Here is a 23437-nt window from a genome sequence, read left to right as displayed (position 1 = left end):
AGTTACTAAACTATTTAAAAGTTTTTATTTAAGTCACTAGGTTGTTAAGTTTTTTTTTTAACGAAGTTTGGCTAGTGAGCTCCAAGCGACGATTCAACGATTGGTATTATGATCAGTACCCATCGACAAGTAGAAGAATATACCTTAAATCCAAATCGATCTAATGGTTAGTGCCAGAAATTAGAGAAGAAAGTTGTTTGAATTTTGGTTTCCAAGTTTGTGATGTTCAAAATTATTTCATGAAAAAAATTGAATTGTGGAATAAAAGAGGAATGTGAACTTTCAATTGGTGCAGACAATGCGGACAAAGAAGACCATTCGGCAACGATTTAACAACCAATGAATTAAATGAAAATTTTTAAAAACTTTAGAGACTGTTTGTAACTCTTTGAAGTTGAGTGACCAAAACGTAAATTTATTAATAGTTTAGTGGCATTGGGTTTAGTTTACCCTTAAATTTATACCAAACTAAAGAGCATGCTTGATACAATATTAATACAATTAACATTATTTATTACAACCCCAAGTATAGAGAAGTGATTGTTAATGTCATACACCTATAACAAAATTTGAGATTTAAATCGTGTTTGAATACCACAGTGATGATGCGATAGAATACCATAGTGATACATTATCATATATTAACAAAATCCAAAATAAAGGACCAAATTTAAAATTTTTACCAAATTCAAGGATTAATTTAGAGAAAAAAGTTTTGAGATACTAAATGTTGCTTTCACCTTCTAATCATAGTGGGGCCTCACCATTGCCAATATCCCATCACACGCAAAAGCATGCACCATAAAAAAAGAAGGAAAATGAAGGAAAATTTTGACCCTTTTAAAAAGGGTAAATTGCATTAACCGTCATCTAATTATTAATAAATTTCTTTTTGGCCACTCAATTATGAAAAGTTACAAAATAATTAGGTGACCATTTTGTAATAATTTTTCACAGGGTGACCAAAAAAGAAACTTATAAATAATTGAGTGACTACAAGTATAGTTTACTCAAAGAATTTTGGCAAAAATAAATAATAAATAAATGATTGGGTAATTTAATGTGGAAAATAAAAAAAATAACATTGTAATGAACCTGAATTCAAGGGTGAATCCAGAAAAAATTTTTAGGAGAGACCAAAATTAAATTATATTTTTTTGAGAGGGAAAATTATAATTTTAACATGTTAAATTTATGATTTCATAGTTTTTTTTAAAAGAACTAAACAAAGTTTTTTTTTCATTTTAGAAGTTAAAGTGCAATTTTACCATATATATAAATTTATAATTTAATAATTTTTAAAGGAGCTGAAATACAGTTTTCTATCTGGGGGGACCCCTACCTGTCCCATTTGCATTCACCCTGCTTGAATTTAACAAAATAATTTTATAAGGTTAATAGTTGTACTTGAATTTTAAAATAGAAGGACTAAATTTTTAGAAATAAAAGGATAAAGACTAAATTTCAACTTTACAAAGAGTGTAGGGATTTGTAACATATTTTAAACGAAAAATAAAATAAAAAATCGGCGATGACTGGATGAGTCGACTCGTGGCGATTGCGACGAGGACACGCATTCGTCCCCCATTTGACGGGTCCAAAATTAAACGTACCTAAATTTCAACCTCTTTTTTTTCGCCCTTATAATTTCACTGCCCACCAGGAACCTTTGCCCCCCAAACTAATTGAAACATTACAGACAACCAAAAAAAAAAGAAAAACCCATAAAAAGGAGAGGCTATTCTCAATTACTTTCCTTTCGGTGGCGCTTATTATCCACCCGCCGAAAATGGGCCAATCTCCTCCCGTCGTTTTGGGCAGAGAAAACTCCCTCTGTGATCCCTTCACCTTCTTATCCTCTTCTTCTGCTTTCATTTCTGGCGACGGATTTCGCGACGAAATCGCGGTGGAGATCGTGGATTATACCGCTGAGTTACCCGATGAGTGTTTGGCTTTCGTTTTCCAGTTCCTTGGACCCGGTGATCGGAACCGGTGTTCACTCGTCTGCAAGCGGTGGTTTCGCGTTGACGGTTGGAGCCGCCACCGTTTATCTCTCAACGCTCAATCTGAAATCGTTTCTTCTTTGCTTTCTTTGTTTACCCGTTTCGATTCCGTTACCAAGCTCGCTTTACGGTGTAGTCGTAAATCGATCAGCTTGACGGATGACGCTTTGCTTACGATCTCGATCCGTTGCCGTAACCTCACACGGTTGAAGCTCCGCGGTTGCCGCGAAATCACCGACGAAGGAATGTCGACATTTGCTAAGAATTCAAAAAATTACGAAAACTCTCTTGTGGCTCTTGCATGTTCGGCGCTAAAGCTTTAAACGCCGTCCTTGATCATTGCGCGAATTTAGAAGAGTTATCGGTAAAAAGGCTTAGAGGAATCCACGACGGAGCTGAGCCGATCGGACCTGGAGCCGCGGCTTCTTCGTTGAAAATGATTTGCTTGAAAGAGCTCGTTAACGGTCAGTCTTTTGCACCGCTTGTGCTTGGATCAAAAAACCTTAAAACTGTGAAAATTATTCATTGTTTAGGTGATTGGGATAGTGTTCTTCAATTAATTGGAAACCGAAATCGAAACTATAAAGAGAATTTAAACTGCGATATCAATTACGGCAGTAGTGATAGCAGTAGGAGTCCTTTAATGGAAATTCACCTTGAGAGGCTCCAAGTAAGTGATATAGGCTTATCAGCCATTTCAAAATGCACCAAAATTGAGAATTTGCATATTGTGAAAACCCCCGAGTGTTCGAATTATGGACTTGTTTGTGTAGCTGAGAATTGTAAGCTACTGAGGAAGCTTCATATTGATGGATGGAGAACTAATAGGATTGGTGATGAGGGTTTGATTGCTGTAGCCAAGCATTGTTCTAATTTACAAGAACTTGTTTTGATTGGTGTTAATGCTACCCATGTGAGCTTATCGGCCATTGCATGTAATTGTTCAAAGCTCGAGAGGTTAGCTCTTTGTGGGAGTGGAACTATTGGTGATACAGAGATTGCATGCATTGCTACAAAATGTATGGCCTTGAAGAAACTTTGTATCAAGGGATGTCCGATTTCAGATATAGCCATCGAAGCACTCGGTTCCGGTTGTCCCAATTTGGTAAAAATTAAGGTGAGGAAATGTAGAGGAGTGAGTAGTGATGCCGGCGAATGGTTGCGTGAACAAAGGGGATCGATGTTGATCAATATGGATGCTTGTGACACAGATTGTGGGTTCGAGGCTAGTGTCAGTGACATTGGAGTTCATGAAACCGGTGAGGAGGTTGGCCAAGTAACCGCTGTTGGTGCTTCCACGAGCAGCAATGGTAGGTTAGCTTTGTTGAGGTCAAAGTTGGGGCATTTTGCTGGTAGGAATTTAGTAGCATGCACATTGAGAAGGTGGTCTAATTGTGATGATAGTTTAAATATCAACTTGTGAAATGATCTAATTGTAGATGTTTGGGAAATTACTCTTTGCTTTGATCTCATTGCAGCCTTTGAAAGTTTATTTTCTCGAGTCATTTCTTTAATGCTTACTTATTGCTTTAGATTTTCTTTTTTCTTGGAAACTTGTAAACCTTGATGGAAAGGCAATGAGAATGTTTTGAATTATATGTTGTGTTGATGATTGCGTATAGGTGTTCGTATGGTACAGCAAGTTATCGTTGTTGGGTGTAATTCGGATCGTTGAATCCCTTTAATGTTCTTGGTTTCATGTGGCATATATATATATATAAAATCTGCTTGGATCTTTGAATTCTGGGTTTAAGCACTCTTTTTAACAGTTTTTTTTTCCTTCCTTTTCCTAGTTGAGTTCGAGTTGCATTAAACCGAACCTTGGCGGATTACTTAACTCGGCTTCTGATACTGGTAATCGAATTTGATACTTCACTTTCTCGAAAAAAAACAACAATAGCATTGATTCAAGCTGTATTTGCTGTGAATGCAGAAATCAATATCTAGTTCAAACCCAGGTTTCATATAATCTTTCATCTCCAAAACCAAGGCATCAGCGGTGATTGACATGATGTCACTTGCCTGCGTCGAGCTTGTTCCGAGGATCTCAAGTCCAGAGGAAGGTTTGCCAACGCCGTTAATACTGCTAAAACGTCTTCGATAGCATTGTGTCCAATGAAGGCTCTTGACTTCTTTGACAGATAGTTGCTAAGTTCCATGCTTTGCTGTCACCCTATTTGCTCGTCTGCAGGCGGGGGACCGTATCCTGACTACTTTTCCGATCCCTTGAATTATCTCTCCCATTGCTTTCGGAGAATACATCATCATTGTCGTCTTCACTTTAAGAAGCTTAGACTTCATTGTTAGCAGAATCAGTTTTAGAATTTGTGGTCATATTTACCAATTCAATCTTGAATCAAAGGATAGGCCCAAAAAATAAAACACTTGAATTACTTTCAGAAAAGAAAAATCACAATGCAAGTTAAATTTGTACAAAAAATAAAAAAAACATTTGCACAAAATATTCTTAAATTACAGCTTAAAATTATAATTATTAATATTGTATCAAATATATCTTTTGATTAACTTTTTAATATATCACTCGTTATCCGAGTTTGACAATTTTTTCTGATGTAATATTTGTGATAATTTTTCGAATTATATATCTTGGTGTCAAAGGTGCCATGTTAATTTTTTGTTAATTACGAATTTTTATTCAATCAACTCTAAAATTGAATTAAAGCCAACATATATAATTTATTTGTCAAGTATCGGATTGGACCAAAATATTATACATGTACCAAATTGGTACATTAGAAAAAAAGTGTAAAATTAAAATAACAAATTATTAATTAAATCTTAGTTCAAGGTTTAAATATTTTTAATTATGTATTAATTCTTAGTTTAAAGTGCAGAAATTGGAAGATAATGAATTAAATTTATCATTTATATTTGAATAGATATTATTTTATTATTATATTTTAGTTAAATTTTAAATTTAGATTTTTTTTATCTTATCATTAAATTTTTAATTTCAAATTAAACTAAAAGCAATTCAAAGTAATTATAAACCACTTATTTTAAGAATTTGTTTATATTTACATTTAACCATTATTAAATTTAAAATAGGCCCGGTTTAAATGAACCGGTATAGGACAATGATCGAACCAGAAGGAAAATTCTATGTGTTAAAGCATAGCCGAAAATCTGAGGGCTGTCGAAGAAGCTTCGTAATAGTTCGTTATAGAAAAAGAAAAAAACACACAGAGACGTAAGGGTCCCCCGATGGAGACCGGACCAACCGGCGGTGCCCTTGGTGGCGACGATCTATCCCCGTCGTCTCCCGCGGCGGTCATATCGCGGTGGACTTTCGAGGTATCGCGGCGATACCAGCACCTCCTGGACAAAACGGTTCCGCACGTTCTCAACCGTTGGATCGGATGTCTTGCGGTGGTGTTGATCTACGCCGTACGCGTGTACTTCGTGCAGGGGTTTTACATCGTCACCTACGGCCTCGGCATCTACTTGCTGAATTTGCTGATGGGGTTCCTTTCCCCTCAAGTGGACCCCGAGATGGAGGATGGTCCCTCGCTTCCCGTCAGTGGATCCGATGAGTTTCGCCCTTTCGTTCGTCGACTCCCCGAATTCAAATTCTGGTTCCCCCTCTTCACTGTTTGTTTTAACTGCTTTGATTTAGTCAAATGATCTGAATATTGTTATAGTTAAATTAGGTTTCATTTGAGTATTAGGATAATTTAATTTATTACTGATTTGGACCCGCTAAAATTTTAAGAAAGTTTAATTCAATCGAACAAATAAGCTTTTATTGCTTGATAATTCTAATTCCCAGGGCATTATGAGAGAAGGATTTAATGTTGAAGTTTTTGATCATTGCTGATAAATGAAGAAATCGTGAACTTTTTTTTTATAAAATGAAAGAAAAATTATGGATTCTAAATCAACCGTTTCCAATTAGTAGGGTTTCTTTTTTCCACGCTCCTGAATTTTGTTACCCAAAGTTAATTAAGTACTAACTGACATAAATATATTTGGTTTTTCTAAGCTTTTCCATATGTTCAGAGTATTATACCTTTGTACTTATGTTCGAATATGTCATAATACAAGTGTCGGACATGGTAACTTTGAGGGAAATTAAGAGTCTGTGTAACATAACTCTTACTGCTCAATGCTTATACATTTGAAGTCCATGAGAATGATTAGAAATTTCTCTTTTCTTTCTATTTCCGAGGTACTTGTTAATTGGAGCTTGTTTCATTGTTGTTTGTTTGGATAATAATTGAAGCTAGTTATTCTAATATAGGCTTTATCACATATTCTCACTTATTTGTTGGATGGTATCTTCTTTCCGGGTCTGTTTTACAGTCCATGAAGACTAATCATTTTAGGATTCATGGTTGCCCCTCCTAATAATGTCATCTCCAGGGCTTGAATCTGAGTTCTCTCCATAGGAATGCAATGTGTTTTACCATTTATACCCAATAATTGTTGGCCTATTGGATGGTATCGATATGTAGAAACTTATGCCCTAAAGTGTTCTCTTTAGGGAAACCTTACCAGGTTATAAAAACTATTGGCAAAATCCAGTTTATTAGTCCAAATTGATTTTTAGCTTTGAGGTTTTCGAATTCAATGTGAAACGAATATCATGAGCAGCAAGTAGCTTTTATTTCTGGCATGTACTTTTTTTCTGACTATTTTTCTTCGTCTATAGTTATTTCGTAACTTAAGGTGCATATGCAAAGCATATACAGGGTGCCATGAAACTTACTTCTTTACCTTTCGGAAATTTTTATGCTTGATGCTAAGATTTTTATCTATCATGTGTTGGCCTTTTTTCTGTGTGAAGGTACTCGATCACAAAGGCCTTTTGCATTGCTTTCGTGATGACATTCTTCAGTGTGTTTGATGTGCCTGTCTTTTGGCCAATACTCCTTTTCTATTGGATAATGTTATTCATCCTGACTATGAGGAAACAGATACTGCACATGATCAAGTACAAATACGTCCCTTTCTCATTCGGGAAACAGGTATTTCTGAATCTATCTTCCTTTTGTGACTTGGCATCCCTGTTTTTCCTTGGCATATTTGATTGTGTGATCGATTGTGTTGTACTTTGTTTCTTTTGTTAGCGATACGACAGCAAGAAGGCATCTCCAACAGAAAACACAAACCTTCCCAGGGATTAAGTTCCTCAGGTGAGTGTGTGTGTGTGTGTATATAAGGTTAATCGCACCAGACATCCTTAAACTATGACCCAGATTTTGAACTGGTTTTCAAATTTTAAAATGTTCTGTTGAGTCCTTAAAGTATTAGTATCATAAAAATCAAGTCTATTTGTATCTCAGGTTTGATGTGAAGCATATTTAGAATACATGGATTAAATCGTAAACACATGTATGCCTACTGCGTTAACAGTTTGAATCCGACGTGTTAAAAAAGAAGAAGAAACAAGCCTCCCAAATTCTGTTGACATTGTCTGTTTTTTAAAACACGTTAGACCAAAGCTGTCCGTACAGTAATTAAATGACCAGTTTAGAGTACTGATATTTTTAGAATTCAATTAGAATGTTTATAGATCAGATAATCACCAGTCACCCCAAAAAATGGTAAATTTCCCTTGTAGCCCTGTCAAGATTTTAAAAATTACATGTTAATATAATGGTAAATTTGCACATTAACCCCTCCAAAAATTTATGTTTCATTTCTATCTCCCCTAAAGCAATTTTTTAGCTTCGCCTCTAAGTCGGACATTGAATGTATGTCCATTTTCTAATGCTTTTCTTTACTGGATTTAACTTTCAGGTGCATCTGGGAAAGTTTAGCCTAGATAAGAAAACCAAAGTTACCAGACAAAGAACACTTTGTATTGATGGAACATGCAACATTTGCCGTCGCCTGTAACTTCTGCCGGTAACATGTATTTTTTACTTCTGATAATACTCAATCAAGTAGTGCAGTTGGTTTATATTAAAAATTTTAGATGTGGATGGTACTTTTTAATCTTAAACAAATATACCCTATTTATTAACTCATAACATTCACGTTGTTATTTAGATTAAAGAAGATTGTGAGATCTTATGTCAACCCTGTTATTATGATTTCATTAGCTGTTTACTTTGGAATGAATGACAAAAAATCCAGCCTTGCAACTTACAAAAATGGCCTTCGTCGACAGCATATAATTAATTTGTCTTTAGTTTCATTGGCTGTCAAGTGTCAACTGTCGATTGCTAACCACCAAGTTGCTATATGGGGGAATTGGATTTATTCGGGGTTTCGAGTTCAAGTTATTTTGAATTTGGATTTAAGACTTGAGTTTTTCAGGTGAGATTATTTTTGAGTTGTTTAGATCATTAAGATTCATATTCTTTCGAATTCGATTTATTTCAAACTGTTTCGAGTTTGAGTCGGTTTGGGTTTGGTTTGATGAGTTCGAATTGTTTACTTTTTTTTATTAAATTAGGTTATGTGGAATTTGAGTTTGGAAATGAATTTTCAGATTTGAGGGGAATTGATGTTCTAATTTCTACTGTCAAGGAACTAATTTACAAATGACTTGGAGATGATAACTAAGATGAAAGAATTGATCAGACAATGTTGGTAACATATATAGTATGATCGGATTTGAAAAAGTTATTTCTTTTTAATTCTAAGCTAATTAAATTAAAATTAAATTTTTTAAATTAAAGTTAAGTTAAATTTTACAATTTAAATAATAAATTAGTGTAGATATCTTTTAAATCTTTGCCAATTTTAAAAGTGAAAAAACATTAACCCTTCGAAATGTACTTCAAAATTTTAAATTGTTAAAATTATAATTTTTAAAAAAATTCAAAAGAACAAATTTGAGACATATCATCAATAATATTTTAAATTAACTTGTTTATTTTCTTAAATTTACTAAAATTTAACTTGAACAAATTTTATTTTATTCGATTTAAAAATAAAAAAATAAAATATATCAAGTTGATTAACTCAAAAATTTTACTTTATTTGACTTGATTTAAGTGAATAGCACGAAAATTTAAATCGAGTTAAGATTAACCAGGACATAAATAAACAATTTGGAAACTTATAAATTCTTTGTTTTGTAATTTTTTTTTTTAAATCTTGTTCTTTACAATGAATAAAATTCAAAAAAAAGTATTGTAAGTTTACCAATAGATCCAGCAATTATCAATAATCATGTGACTGAATTTTTATTATTCTTGGTGTCGTATCTACCAAAAACCAACTACTAAACACAGCTCTATAGTTCCCTATTACAAAGATTATATGTATAAATTTGTAAAAACTAAGCATGTCGCAATCGAGCTTTTCTCGAGACACGAAAGAGAACGACTCGACGAACATACATTCCTTGATGAAGCAGATATAATCCATCACTCCAAGAAACTATGGATTGAAAAAGAAGAGAGTAAAAGATAAAAAATACATAGTTGAAACTCAGAGAGGAACGTAAACGGAAATGCATGTATAAACTCGCCTACGGTAAAAGGGTGCACATGGATACATACCCAATGCCTGATAAGATCCATCTGCATTCCCCCCAACTCGGTCTTGGCACGGTGGTTTTAACTCGGTCAGGGTGTATACATTCCTGGGCTAATGATTTTTTTAGTTTTGTAATGTCTTGTCGAAACCTGTTGTGCGTCTGTCTGTTCTTGTTTCATCGTGCTTTCTTTTACTTCGACGTTTTGATCTGGATGTTCGTGTCTTTGTAGTATGCTTGATGATTGGTTCTTGGATTCCTATCACTGGCTTCTTGTGAGAAGGGAGTTCAGGGGGAGTATCGGGCCATGGAGTGCGTTTTGATGGGACGGTGACCTCCAAAGGTGGGTCAATTATCCATCTGCATGATGTGTAAAATTAATGAGAAGATAATACGGGGAGGAGACCGAGCAAGAGAAGCCGATCCTGAGTTATCAAAGTCGAAAAACAAAAAAAGCTAAAAAAACAACTGTAATGCTATAATTAATTACTTGAGTTATAAACCACATGGTTCCAGTCTATGAGCAAAAATCATACTCGACACAATCGATTTCTCGAACATTTGTGGTTATTTATACCACATTGTACCATTTTAATTCTAAGAAACTATCGAGGTGACTTAGTTTCAGAAATGAATCAACAAGTGATGAATATTGGACCATGACATTTGTAAGAACGGGTGCTTAATTCGGCATTTCTCCATGCTACTCCCTATATAAAGATGTATTATAAGTTTGACACACCTAACAGTCGAGACGCATTGATTCCGTTAGTGATCTGTTATTCGAGTTTCTTAGTCTACAATCAGTTCGATATCAAACTAGTTGAGTACCATTAGGCAACACAATGATATTATAAGGAGAATAGGATAAGATACTCACCTAGGAGGGAACTTGCTATCGGCACGAGCTTCAACTCGAAGCCACCAGAGCAAAACTCGACGTCCACAGCTTCCAAGAGGCTCCACCACCGATGGGTCTTTAACCAAATCCAGTGGACTCTCGATATCCCCATCCAATGTATCGATATCTTTCATCCATTCCGGCTTATCTCCATCTTTCCAAAGCAACCTAGAATTCAAAACGAATCCCGACCACTCCAACTTCCTAGGCAGCACGGTCGCTCTATCATCGATATAAACCGCACTTTTCCCAGCAAACGGCAATGTGTTAAACGTATGCCACCCCGCCAACATATTAGACACGTTACAAGCCGGACCTTGAACCGGCATTCGAGGATTCTCCTCTTCCCCTCTCTTCTCAACCACCGTCTCATCAATATTAGCCGAGTTAGCAAGTATTCCGACAGAAACCGCACCGAACCATTTCGCATTTTGGATCTCATCGAAAAGTTCCATACTATGCATATTACTATCATCAGCAAATATAACAATTCCATCCAATATCTTCTCTCTTACAATTCTGTCCCCAAAAAATAAGTACAAGAAATCGAATCAATTTCTAAATTTTTTTACAATCTAGTCCCTAAAATTGCATAAAATAATATAAATTACCGTTACCTTAAACCACGAAGCCGCATTTTGGTTTCCAATTTATGGCGTTCGTCCCATGAATTCGGCATCCGTTGACTGAATCCCACGTGGATGATTCTCAGACCGGATTTGGCGATAAGCGACGCCGTTTCATTGCTTACGCCGCCGGCTTCAACGACGATCCACACCAGATCGTAAGGGACCAGCATCAACGAATGCATCACACCAGTCAAATGCAGTGATTGGAATGTCCGTACATACGTCGGAGTGACCACGATAATTTTCCTGGGATCCTTCACACCGAATTGTAACCTCTGCTCCGTTTGGACCCTTTCGATGATCCGGTGTGCCTTCATAACCTCAACCGGATTCGGATGCGGCCACGGTCGGATCCGGATCCCGTGCCGCCCGACAACCACCCGGGAGTTCGTCGCGGTCTTGTTAGGAAACGGTAACGGGACGTTCCCGACGGGATCAGCGGGAATAACTGAGCGGATATCTAGGGTTTTGGCAAGCTCGGTAGGGGAATGAAACGGTGAGGTATAGGTAGAAGAAGTGGATAACAAAAGGAAAACCAAACGAGAAAAACGGAACCCAAGGAGTAAGCTAATTAAGCAAGACAGACCATGGAGGACAAGCCAAAAAACGGCCGCCGGCGATTTAAAAGCTCCATCGGAAGAAGAATCCAACGGTCCCGATGATCTGAAACTATTACTCCGACGACCTAGATAACTCTGTTGTAGCGCCGAAAGCTTCATTTTTGGCCACAACCAAATCTCCGGCGACCGAAGCAACAACAGAAAAGCAAAAAGAGAAGAAGAAAGGAGAATCAAGATCAATTTTTTTTTCTGCTCAAATTTTTGTGGTAGGTTCGATTTGGCGGTGAAGGATGGGCTTAATGAGTTGATTAAAAGAAAGGATTTTTTTTAAAGATTACTTTGGAATCAAGGGATGCATTGATTTTTGGGGTTATTTTTCAAATTTACTCTGAATTTGATCTTGTTGCTTTTATGCTCTTAATTTGTTCTTCATTGTATACACTGAAAGTGAAGAGAGAGAAAACATGGAGGAGTTAGAGAGAGAGAGTGTGAGACAAAGACATTAGCCCATGATATAGGGGCCCAAGCCAGGTGGCAATACCAAAAGCTTAATTCTAATTTATTTTGGACATGATTAATTTTATCAAACAAAATGAATTTATTACTAAACTTCCACTGCTCAACCAATTAATTACTATCATTAAGAACAAAGAGAGCATGATTAACTTTTTAATTTTAATTTTTAATTTAACAGAGTTAATTGCAACATACATCTCGAATCGTTATCCATATTTTAAGTTGATCTATAAATTTTTGAAATGTTTGACTCGAGCTCCCAAAATATTAGTATTGTATTAATCAATTTATTCCATTCGTATAGAATCTGTGGATTGTTAAATGTCGGCTCGGATTTGAGGTGGAGCAAATATAAAATAAGTTAAAAGATGTCATAGGTCCTATACTCTTTGAAATGTTAGAATTTAGTTACTATACTTTTATTTTTAGGAATTTAGTCTTTTTACTTTTTAATTTTTAAAATTCAAGTCCGACTGTTAACATCGTTAATTTTTTGTTAAATTTGTTGTTGTGAAATGTTGAAATAAATAATAATAAAAAACTCTTGGTAACTATGTAACTAAAAAAAAGTTATAATGAACCTAAGTTTAACAAATTAACAATTAAACCTGAATTTTGAAAAGAACTGTGACTAATAGCATATTTTAACCTATAAAATATATTGATCAAATTTTAAACACGTGTATACTATTATATGGATGACTTGGATTTAATGAGTTAAAAATGAAGATAGTGTCATTAAAATTTTAAATGATTTTTTTTAATACGTTAGACCCGAATTGTTCATATGATGATGGGGCTATACGTTTTAAAATTTTGATCCACATGATTTAAATACGATTCATATTGTAGTAGGGCTAAAATTTGAACCCAAACTGACAAAAAGACATGATTAATATGATAATATAGATATTTGGAAGACTAAATTATGTTACTTTAAAGTTTAGGACTAATTTAGAATATAATTTATAATTTAGGGACGTGTAATATAATTAACCACTTTTATATAAAATGAATTTGAGAAATTTATAATACTAGGGATTTTGCTATTTTGACACATTAAGAGATTTATCAAGTAAGTTTTTTTTTTTAAGTAAGTTATTGTTTTCAACAATATTAATTTTTACAATTAATTATAAATAAGAAAGTGAATTAAGGTTAATAAATATCCTAAAACATAAACACCCTCTAAAGAAACTATACCTAATATTAATTACAATAAGTTAGCTATGTTTCCAAATTATAGGATGTTTTAGATTTTCATCAAAGCATATACCAAATTTGGCATTTTTCATATTTTTTATTTTCTCTTTCCAAAAAAACTAAAAACCCACCAACCTTTTATTCTTTTGAGGGATTTAGAATTTTTTGGGTAAATTCCACCTAAGGTCACTAAACTATTAATAAGTTTACGTTTTGGTCATTCAACTTCAAAAATTTGCAAAATTGTCATTGAATTATTTGAAAGTTTTCATTTAAGTCATTGAACTATTGGAAAGTTTTCATTTAAGTCATTGAACTATTTGAAAGTTTTTATTTAAGTCATTGGACTATTAAGTTTTTTTTATATAAAAAAAAGAGTTCAGCTAGCGAGCTCTAAGCAACGATGACACTCAGTACGGTAGATCAGTGGCAGAGCCAGGGGGTTGATAGGGCCCCGGACCCCCTAAAATAGGAAATTTTTCATTTAGACTCCTTTATAATTTATTAAATTTTAAAATAATAATGGTAAAATTGCACTTTCGCCACCAAAAAATGATGAAAATTTGATTTAATCTTTTAAAAATTATAAATATATAGACTATTAAAATGGTAAAATTGTATTTTTCCTATCGTAAAAATAGACAATTTAATTTTGGCGCCCCAAAAATTTTTTTTGGTTTTGCCCCTACGGTAGATCAATACTTAAAAGAACACACGATCTAAGTCAATCTGATGGTTAGTGTCAAAGATCAGAGAAGAAAGTTATAAAGATTTTGGTTTGTAGATTCGTGACTTTCAAAGTTGTTCCATGAAAAAAAATTGAACTGTAGAAGATAAAGGAAATAAGAGCTTTCAATTAGTGTAGGTGAACAAGGAAGGCATGCAACAATGATTTTAACAGTTCAATGACTTAATGAAAACTTTCAAAATAGTTCAATGACCATTTTGTGACTTTTTGAAGTTGAGTGACTAAAACGTAAACTTACTAATAGTTTAGTGACCTTAAGTATAGTTTACCCAATTTTTGTGTTGGTTAAATCGCGTGTAGATTATTGCCAAATCAAACTTTAAAAAATGTAAATCGCAAGCAAAAACCAATCATTATTATGCCGTTAAGAGAAATACTTAAATATTTATAATAATTCATTAAAGCATTCTAATTGTTTTCTTTATTTATGAATAAAATAAATGTGTAATACGAGATTATTGGTTCCTTAATTAGAAAAAAAAATTGGTAGAGTAGGAAAGAGAGAATCGGTTTGGTGGAATGGATCTATTGATGGTTGAGTCGAGCCATATTTGTGTAAGCTTTTCTCACATTATTGATTAATTAATTGATTAAATTATTAAACAAATATGGAGATGGGGTGATAATATAATATGACCTAATTGATAGGGACTTGAAAATTAACAAGGTTGGTCAATAATTTTAAGAATCTTTTTATGTATGCAAGGGTATTTGGTAAGTATGTTATACGTAGAGAAAATGGTATGTTATTGATGCGTGATTTCAGATTACTTAATTTAAAGTGACTCACATCGTAAGAGTGTTGAAAGTTGATGATAGAGTTGCTTCTAGAGAAAACAAAGAATTGTGATAACGGAGGTTGATAGCATTTGTGTGTCTTTTAAGGAAATGATAAGAGTCCCCTTTACGAGTAAAGAGAAGTTCATGATATAGACTCCGTAGGTTGTCCAATAGAGTTATGGGTTAAGGGTGTAATCGAGCTGAGTCTGAATATTGACAAGCTCGAGCTCAACTCGAAATTCGAAGCTCGATACTTGACTCGAGTTTGATCGAATATCTATTTTTAAGCTCGATCACAACTTACGTATAATACATGGACTAATATCTATTTATATATTCGATACTCGACTCGAGATTGATCGAATATCTTCAAGTCATATCTATTTTGTCAAATATGCTTGTTAAATCTTGTTATTTGTCCATGTATTATACGTAAGTTGTGATTTAATCATATACCATAATTTGGTCAAATTTAGTTAATGTACTTCCCGAAAAGTCAAGTTTAGTCTATGTATTTTTTAATTTTTTAATTTTCAATCTTGAACCAAATGTTAGCGGTTAAATCTTTAGGTCAAATTCAGCCCTAGGTCCGATTAGTTGTGGATTTAGTCCTTGTTCTCCATTTTGATCATGTTTAATCCCTATGCTTTTCAAATTTTGAAATATTAATCTTAACTCAAACTATAATCATTAAATCCAATAAGTAAAATAACATGGATTTTCTGTGAATATCATGTGAAAATAGCAAGTTGATATGACGTTGCACGTATGGTTATATGTTTGCCACATAAGACTTTGAAATAGTAGAATTTAATCGCTACTGTTTGATGAGTAGCAAAATTTCAAATTTTTAAAAAAAGTACAGGGACTAAATCTATTACTTAAACATAGTATAGGGACTAATTGCAGAATTTGACCTATTATTTAAAAGCTTTTATTTCCTTGTTGAGGCCACTTTGGGCCATTTTCTCATTAAGGCTTAAACAATGTTTTTTTTTTTTTTTTGTGAAAGCAAAGCTTAAATAATGTTGATTTTGAATAAAGGCGCAAACAAGGGAATATTAGATCACTAACATAATTCAAGCATGTTGAATAAAAAAATTAATTTTTAGATTTTAAAATTTAAGTCAAACTATTAATATTAATAAAATTAATTTATTAAATTTAGGTTGTTATTATAATGTCATTTAAAAAAATTAACAGTGTGACCTAATTCTCAGATTAGGGATCTAAATTGATTAAATCAATCAGTTTAATTTTTCCTCTTGGTCACTAACTTAACCAATTAATCTCTCAATATCACTTAGATGGAATAGGAACAATTGAATATATACTTGACAAGGTCTCCTCTTGATTTCACTTATCTAATTATTCACCTAAAGTGTTAATTTTAGGATTCTATGTTTATTCAATCTAGTCCAAATCCTTTCAGTTTAGTTCCTAAACCTTAAATTAATTAATTAACATTTCAATTAATCAACTACAATAGAAAACTAGTTCATGCCCATATTCAACAAACAAAACCCGTTCATTTTCATATTATTTAAATATTTAAATCACACAACAAATAATAGAGTTTAGAAATGCTTAGAAATCGAGATGAAATCCTCAATTTGATCATTGAAATGAAGCGTAAACATGAAATCCACAGCCCCGATTATTCGATTGTAAGATTGGATAAAGAAATAACTAAAAATCTACTTAAGTTTGATGCAAAACTCAAAAGATACAAAAGGTCCTTGTACCTTTGAGTGCAAAAAAATGCAAAAAAGTATATCTAAAACAAGTAGAAACTAAACCCTAAAATTTACTCTAATGATAAAGCTCTCCTAAAACATTTCTTAAAGTAACTTAAATAGTCTGAGATGTGTTGATCTAAAATGGATAAAAAAAACCCTACTAAACAGCTGACTTAAGCTTGAATTGACTAAGAATTGCCCCTATAGACTTTGCCTCATCACGCTTTGATGTCGCGACACCTAGACCTTGGTGTCGTGACATCCTCAACATTCCACTCCTAGGGATGTTTACTAGCTTTAGTGTCATGACCGTGGTCTCTACTGTTGTGACTTGCACATTTGGATGACTTAGGCTCCTCAAACTTGGTGATTGCCCACAATGTCGCAACCTTGAAGGCTCAATGTAGCGATCTTAAAGGTTGATGTCACGACATCACTCCCTTGATGTTGTGACTCCATCAACATTCTACCTACAGTGTGATTTTGTTGAAGTTTAAGTCCTCGTGGTGATGGAAGGCTTCAGTGTTGCAACACCAAGGATCTGGTGTCGCGACCTTGACCACAATGGCAACATTTCTTCAAGTTTTGGCCTTCACCACTTCTTGCACAAGCTCAAGTTATCCATTAAATTCCCAAAGGCATGATTTTTTCATTTTGGTCCTAAAAAATACTCAAAATGCATAAAAACTAAATTCTAAAGTAAAATCCTATAATTACTAAAAAGTACTAATAAAGTTATAAAATTCTCGAGTATAAGCTCATTAAGTGTAAAAAAAGAGTTTAATTTGACATGTCAGTTTACAACATATCATTGGGCTTGTGACTGTCGCTATGAAAAATCTGTCATTATTTTGCTTTTCTCATTTAGTTTGAAAGAAGAAAAAACTGAGATTATTCTTTTTTAAAATAAATTATTAAATCTACCTTTTTTTATAGCTTCAAGAAAAAATATATGAGATTTATTTTTTAAATTTATATTAAATCAACTCTTTGAATCATATGATGAAGCTTGAGAGAAGAAGTGTGCTTCAAACATGGTGAATTGGGAAAGACTAGAGAACACTAAAGAGAATGAAAAGAATACGAAAAAACAAGGAAATAAGGGAAAAGGAAATAAAGTAAAATTAAAAATAAATAAAAAAAAGGTTATTTAAAAAAATGTTTTTAAATTATGTGGTGATGATGTGGATGACACGTCAGCATTTAACGGCATATTTGTACCACATCAGACTTCCGTTACACCATTAACGCTGGATAACGACGTAGTGACCAAAATATTACAAATTGGTAATGTTAATAACCAAAACATAACAAATTAAAGTTTAGTGACCAAAACGTAATTTAAACCATACATAAGTGACTATTTTTTAGTTACCCTTTAATATTTAAAAAACCTAAAAGGCCTAAAAAGTAAAAACCAAACCTCTATATCTAATTACCAGTCTCAACACACCCACCACCGTCTGGTATCCACTAAGCCACTACCATTTGGCATCCACCAAGCGACCACCGTCGTTCGTTTGCCACCATGGTACATAATCAGATGTATAATCTTTTCGCCCTCCATATCTCCACCATCATCGTCTTTCACGTCTTGACCTGACACACCTTTGACTTCAAGCTTTAGTTGTCTTCCGACGCACACACATTCATTGTAGGATCTCAGATTCTTATAAAGGTAACTTGCAAGTCAACAATATATATGCCAGAATTAGAGCTCTTCATGAGCCGGACCAAGTCAAAGCCCGATTCTAAGAAAATTTTCATGCCCAGACCTATTTTCGAGGCCACCCGTCCCATCCAAAAAGTTTATTTTACTACTCAAAAATGTTTTTTTAATTGATATTTTATGTTCTATAATTAAATTTAAATTTAAAAAATATTTTTATTATTGAAATTTAATTTGGGTCGAGCCGGGTTAACTCAGACACAAAAATCTTTATGCATGCCCCGCTCAAGTCGAGTCAAATCAACTACCCAATCTTTGGACAAGTCTAGTCAAAATCTTTGTTATTGACTGGTATTATTCTCTGCTGTAATTGCTTTGGGTTAATGATAATAGTTATATTTTATGAATCAAAATGGAAAAATTGTTTTGTAATCTTTGTGAAGATTTAAGAGGAGTTCAAATAAGGGAATGAAAGTGTTGATGAGAATAAGAATAAGAAATAGATGAAGTATCTTTGATGGAACTGTTTTTCAGCATGTTTTATGCTTAATTAAATGTCTTCCTAGATCATATATATGGTGAAATTTCAGTTTGAGTTTTGATTCTTTGGCATCAAAGTTCCAGGCAATGTAACCTCATTAGTATGAGTTTTGACTGTTACACTCATCTTTATAGTTGGACTCACTCGTGGATAAATCAAATTGATCTTATTCGATTCGATTATTTCGGTTGCATTCCTTAAATTGATTCGATTATTTTGATTTGTATAAATTAATCGATTTATTTAATTATTATCATATAGGAACTGAATCGACCGTATGCACACCTTCATCTTCTGCTCATTTCTCTTTAATTTTATTGATTTTTCTAATAGATGTTGGGGCAATCCTTGCGGAGGACACCGCCTGCAGTTGAAAAAAATTGTGTCAGTGCCGGTGCGAAAGGATTTTGGATTCGATGTTACTGGAAATCATTGAGAATTTGCGTTTTAAAGTCTTGGAATTGTTTGAAACTCTTGAAGATGAACTCAAGGGAGAAGAGTCAAACCTTTTGCTTCGATTGTCCACTGCAGTAGTAAAGGCATATGTTAGTGTTGAGAAGTTGTAGAAGCATCTAACTTGTTCATGCAGATGAAGAATCATGGTCACAAGCCTGTTACTGTTTCTTATAGGGTCCCTGCTGGTGGCCTAGCTAGAAATGCAGCTGCCTTGGTTGATGGTTATAGTGAAGCAGGACTAATAGAAAAGGCATTTAACTTTGTTCTTAAGCTGCATAAGCAGGGATTTCTAGTGAGGAAGGCTTCTTGCTCAAAACTGCTTAGTTGTCTTTGCGAGGATGGTGATAATGTGACATATACAGTTCTTATATATGGCTTTTTGTAAAAGAGGATATGTAAAGAAGGCTGTAACCCATTTTAATGAAATGCCAAAGAGGGGCATACAGCCAGATGAAATTACCGAGTCAGATTTGAAGCATGGTATCGTGAAAGCTAAGAGAGTTGTGAGACATAAGGACCTCGGAGATTCAAGTGGCTGATTTATCTTCTTTGAATGGGCTAGCAAGGCATTTGAAGAATTGTGTCTCTCTGTAGAAGAATTGCTACAGAAATTTGAAACCTGGCAACCCATTTTAGACCTGTACCTTTCCGAGTAGGTTTAGTCCGGATTCTTGACTGTTTGATCATATTCAGGCGGAGAATTGCCTTAATGGGTGCGTTTTAGATAATAATATCATAGAAAAACTGAATTTTCTTATAAGCAACTATCAGTCAATACCTTGGATAATCACCTTCCCTTCCATTTTATGTCTAGGTTCTGCAAGTTGAGTCATTAATATCAAATATTCAAAATTCTAGCTTGGACATACATATACCAGTTCTTAAAGTCTTCCAATCAGCATCTTCCTTATGAATTGAGTTCAGCATCTCTTGAGGTAATTTACAACCCAAAATCATTGAAGTTAAAGCTCGTATTTTGTTTTCATGTTTACAAGTAGATCATAATTATCATATTGTCTCAATGATTACCAAAGGTTTTTACTAAGATGAGAGGTCATCTACTGGAGGGTGAATGGCATCTGACCTGTAAAGTTTTAAAATGTAAGAAAATCATTAGATATCCTTTTGTTTCGATTTTTATGTTTAAAGAAAGCTAAGAGGTATCGACATTTCAGGAGGTCTAACAAAGTGGTATGATTGATTGCAGGAAATTAAGCATGTAGGATATGAACAAGAATCATCCGTCATTAAGGAAGCCGTATGGGGTCGAGTGGGTAGTGTTGGACCAAGCTCAGAAATACTAGTGAGAATTGCCGAGAGTTTGAGCTTGAATTCAAACATGGAGATTCTGATAGAGGCTGTTGCCCTTGAAAAGTTGAAGGAGAATGCTGAACAAGCTGAAATAACTACAGAAGTCGAGTGTATTGATAAACTTATTGCTCTTGTAACCCACATGCATCGTCGCCTTGTCTTAAAAAAACAATCTCAGACCTGTTGCCCAGTTCTCATACCTCCTGATTTCATTTGCCCGCTTTCCCTACAGCTAATAACCGATCCGGTGATTGTGGCATCGGGACGAACCTATGAACAGGCTTTCATCAAGAAATAGATTGATCTCGGGATCACTGTGTGCCCCAAGACACGGAAGACTTTGGCTCACACGCTTTCTATACCTAATTACACAATGGAGGCACTGATTGCAAACTGGTGCGAGTCAAACAATGTGAAGTAGCCTGATCCCATGGAGTCCACGAGTTTAAATCAGGTCTATCAGCTTCGTGCAACCGAGGTTAAGAAGTTGGTTGAGGAAATGAAGAGTACATCAACTGATACTCAAAGGGCAGCCACAGCTCAACTCAGGTTACTTTCCAAGCAAAATAAAGATGATCGGACTATAATAGCCAACTATGGGGCAATTAGCTTGTTAGTTGATTTGATTTGTTCACCAGATACAAAGACTCAGGAAAATGCTGTTACTGCACTTCTTATCAAATATTTATAACAACAAAACGGCAATTGCTAATGCAAATGCGGTTGAGCCTCTGATTCATGTGCTTGAGACTGGAAGTCCAGTAGCTAAAGAAAACTCGGCTGCCACTCTCTTCAGCCTTTCGGTCATTGAGGTTAACAGAGCCAGGATTGGAAGGTTCGGGTCAATCCAGCCTCTTGTTGATTTGCTGGGGAATGGTACTCCTAGGGGAAAGAAAGATGCAACATCAGCCTTGTTTAATCTGTCACTATTTCATGAAAACAAGGCCCGAATTGTGCAAGCTGGAATGGTTGATAAGGCAGTCGTTCTTTTGGCAAACCTTGCTACAATTCCTGAAGGGAGGACCGCAAATGCACAAGAGGGTGGGATTCCCAGGCTTGTTGAGGTTGTTGAATTGGGTTCAGCGAGAGGAAAGGAACATGCCGCGGCTGCTCTTTTATATCTCTGCACATGCAGCTCTAAGTCTTGTAGTGTGGTGCTGCAAGAAGGAGCTGTTCCACCATTAGTGGCATCGTCTCGGTCCGGCACTCCGAGAGCTAAAGAGAAGGTATACTGCTTCTAAATCATCTCCTTTATTTAAGTCTGAGCAAAAACAATATCATAAGCTTCTGCATGTTGGAGGCACAGGTACATCTGAGCTACTTTCGAAACCAACGACATGGTAATGCTGAAAGTGACTGAATGTCAGGGAACACAACCTTCATTGCCGTCCAAGGTATTTTGGTCTATAATGTTTGCTGTACATTTGATGTTGCAAGTGATGCATGTGAAAGTTTTGCTGCTTGAAGTTACAGGGTTTGTTGTATAGAGAAGAAAATAAAATAAATTTTTAGAGGATTTGATTGAGAGTCAACTTGTTAAATACCTTGTGTATATGAGAAATTGTGCATGTTGGAAAGGGATTTTCATACATTTTTGACTCACTGTTTTTCATACACTATTAAACATTCAGATTGATTTGTAAGCTATTCTTCCTTTGTTTGCAGGCTACCAAGATCATGAATTTATGATCTATTAACCTTGATTTTGTTCCATTTGCTTAACCGTGTCCATTGAAACTTATTTAAGCTACTATTCAGCTACCAAAATCCACTTTTATATATATGTATATTTTAATATTACATAAATAAAAACGTGGTTTTAGTTGAAATGGTAAAATTAAAATAAGTAAAGATTTTAATATTTTGGGTTCAAATCTATTTAAATTTGAAATTTAATTCTTCTAACTTTTGGATTTAAAAATGTAAATTTAATAGTTCACACGGATAAAATTCTTTTGTTAAATCTAGGTTAAACTTGTCCGTGGATTGGGTAACCCGCTTGGACCGATAAGCCTAGTCCGTTTGGACAAACATTTTTCACCTCAAGTCAACTCGACTTAGCCTGAATTCAATTTAAATAATAAATATATTTTTTTAATATAAGTTTAATTATAAAAAATATAAAATATCAATTAAAATATATGTAATTAATTTTTAATAGTAAAACGGGCTTTTTGGGTTAAGTGGGTAGGCCAAAATGGGCTCGAGCTTGAAAAAAATTTTGGGACCAAGTCTCGACCTGGCTCATCCCCTGGACACATCTAATTTAGATTCATTATAACATCATTTTTTAAATTACATGACTACCAAGTAAATATTCAGATGTTCAAATAAAGTTTTATTTTTAAATATTTTTATTGAAATATTTTTAAGGCTTAATATAACCAAAAAAAAACCTTATAAAATAATTTAATAATCAATTAAGCCTTAACCGGAAACAACACTCAATTTAGCTCATAACCAAATATAAGCAATCAATAAAACCCTCAAAATTACCAAATTATGTGTAAACCCCCTAATTGTCGTTGTGGTCGCCACATGTCATGCCAAGAGAAGGGTAGGCAATGGACTTGGCCCGGAAAATTTTTTTTGTTTATATAGTCCCTATAAATTTTAAGAAATCACAGATTAATATAATGATAAAATTATACTTTAACTTTCTAAAATTTTTATTTATTTTGTATCTCCTGATTTACAATGAAAATCATAATTTAGGAATTATTGATGAGCCAAATTTAATGGAATACCATGCACATGAATTTGCTTTTTTTATGTATTAATAGCCAAGTTTTTCAATCCCACACGTAATATTAAGAAATTATCCTACTTTAATATTTAAAATAAATTAAATAATTTATATAAATAACTTGAAACAATGATTGAATAAAAAGTTTTGAACATTAATTTGTAGGCTACCACAGGCCCAAA

At 34.1% G+C, this 23437-nt stretch overlaps 3 protein-coding genes and 1 pseudogene across 3 annotated transcripts; 3 read left to right on the top strand and 1 right to left on the bottom strand.

The window, feature by feature from the left end:
* Nucleotides 1-1651: 1651 nt before the first annotated feature.
* On the top strand, nt 1652-3747 carry LOC107932563 (F-box protein SKIP2). Its single transcript, XM_016864605.2, is given in 2 exon segments — nt 1652-2267; nt 2270-3747. Coding segments are annotated over 2 exon segments (1635 nt in total). The 5' UTR covers nt 1652-1789; the 3' UTR covers nt 3427-3747.
* Nucleotides 3748-5065: 1318 nt separating this feature from the next.
* Nucleotides 5066-8048, top strand: LOC107932566 (protein RER1A). The gene is made up of 4 exons (XM_016864608.2): nt 5066-5599; nt 6811-6991; nt 7094-7159; nt 7767-8048. Exons 1-3 carry the CDS (start codon nt 5229-5231, stop codon nt 7148-7150), a joined length of 609 nt encoding a protein of 202 aa, XP_016720097.2. The 5' UTR covers nt 5066-5228; the 3' UTR covers nt 7151-7159; nt 7767-8048.
* Nucleotides 8049-9137: 1089 nt separating this feature from the next.
* On the bottom strand, nt 9138-12079 carry LOC107932565 (beta-1,4-xylosyltransferase IRX14). The gene is made up of 3 exons (XM_016864607.2): nt 10975-12079; nt 10337-10876; nt 9138-9816 (listed from the first exon to the last, which is right to left on the bottom strand). Exons 1-3 carry the CDS (start codon nt 11703-11705, stop codon nt 9582-9584), a joined length of 1506 nt encoding a protein of 501 aa, XP_016720096.1. The 5' UTR covers nt 11706-12079; the 3' UTR covers nt 9138-9581.
* A 5833-nt stretch (nt 12080-17912) lies between these two features.
* Nucleotides 17913-22206, top strand: LOC107932549 (U-box domain-containing protein 4-like; annotated as a pseudogene).
* The last annotated feature ends 1231 nt before the right edge of the window (nt 22207-23437 follow it).

The sequence above is a fragment of the Gossypium hirsutum genome, chromosome D03 (genome assembly GCF_007990345.1).
Source record: "Gossypium hirsutum isolate 1008001.06 chromosome D03, Gossypium_hirsutum_v2.1, whole genome shotgun sequence".
Taxonomy (NCBI): Eukaryota; Viridiplantae; Streptophyta; class Magnoliopsida; order Malvales; family Malvaceae; genus Gossypium; species Gossypium hirsutum.
Note: the sequence above shows the minus strand (reverse complement) of the source record. Positions and strands in the feature narration are given on the sequence as shown.

Coding starts and splice junctions, on each gene's coding strand:
- LOC107932566 (XM_016864608.2), top strand. CDS start 5,229: ATGGAGACCGGACCAACCGGCGGTGCCCTTGGTGGCGACGATCTATCC. Junction 5,600..6,810: donor CTCCCCGAATTCAAATTCTG/GTTCCCCCTCTT, acceptor TTCTGTGTGAAG/GTACTCGATCACAAAGGCCT. Junction 6,992..7,093: donor CTTTCTCATTCGGGAAACAG/GTATTTCTGAAT, acceptor TTCTTTTGTTAG/CGATACGACAGCAAGAAGGC.
- LOC107932565 (XM_016864607.2), bottom strand. CDS start 11,705: ATGAAGCTTTCGGCGCTACAACAGAGTTATCTAGGTCGTCGGAGTAAT. Junction 10,877..10,974: donor ATGCGGCTTCGTGGTTTAAG/GTAACGGTAATT, acceptor TTTTGGGGACAG/AATTGTAAGAGAGAAGATAT. Junction 9,817..10,336: donor GATAGCAAGTTCCCTCCTAG/GTGAGTATCTTA, acceptor CACATCATGCAG/ATGGATAATTGACCCACCTT.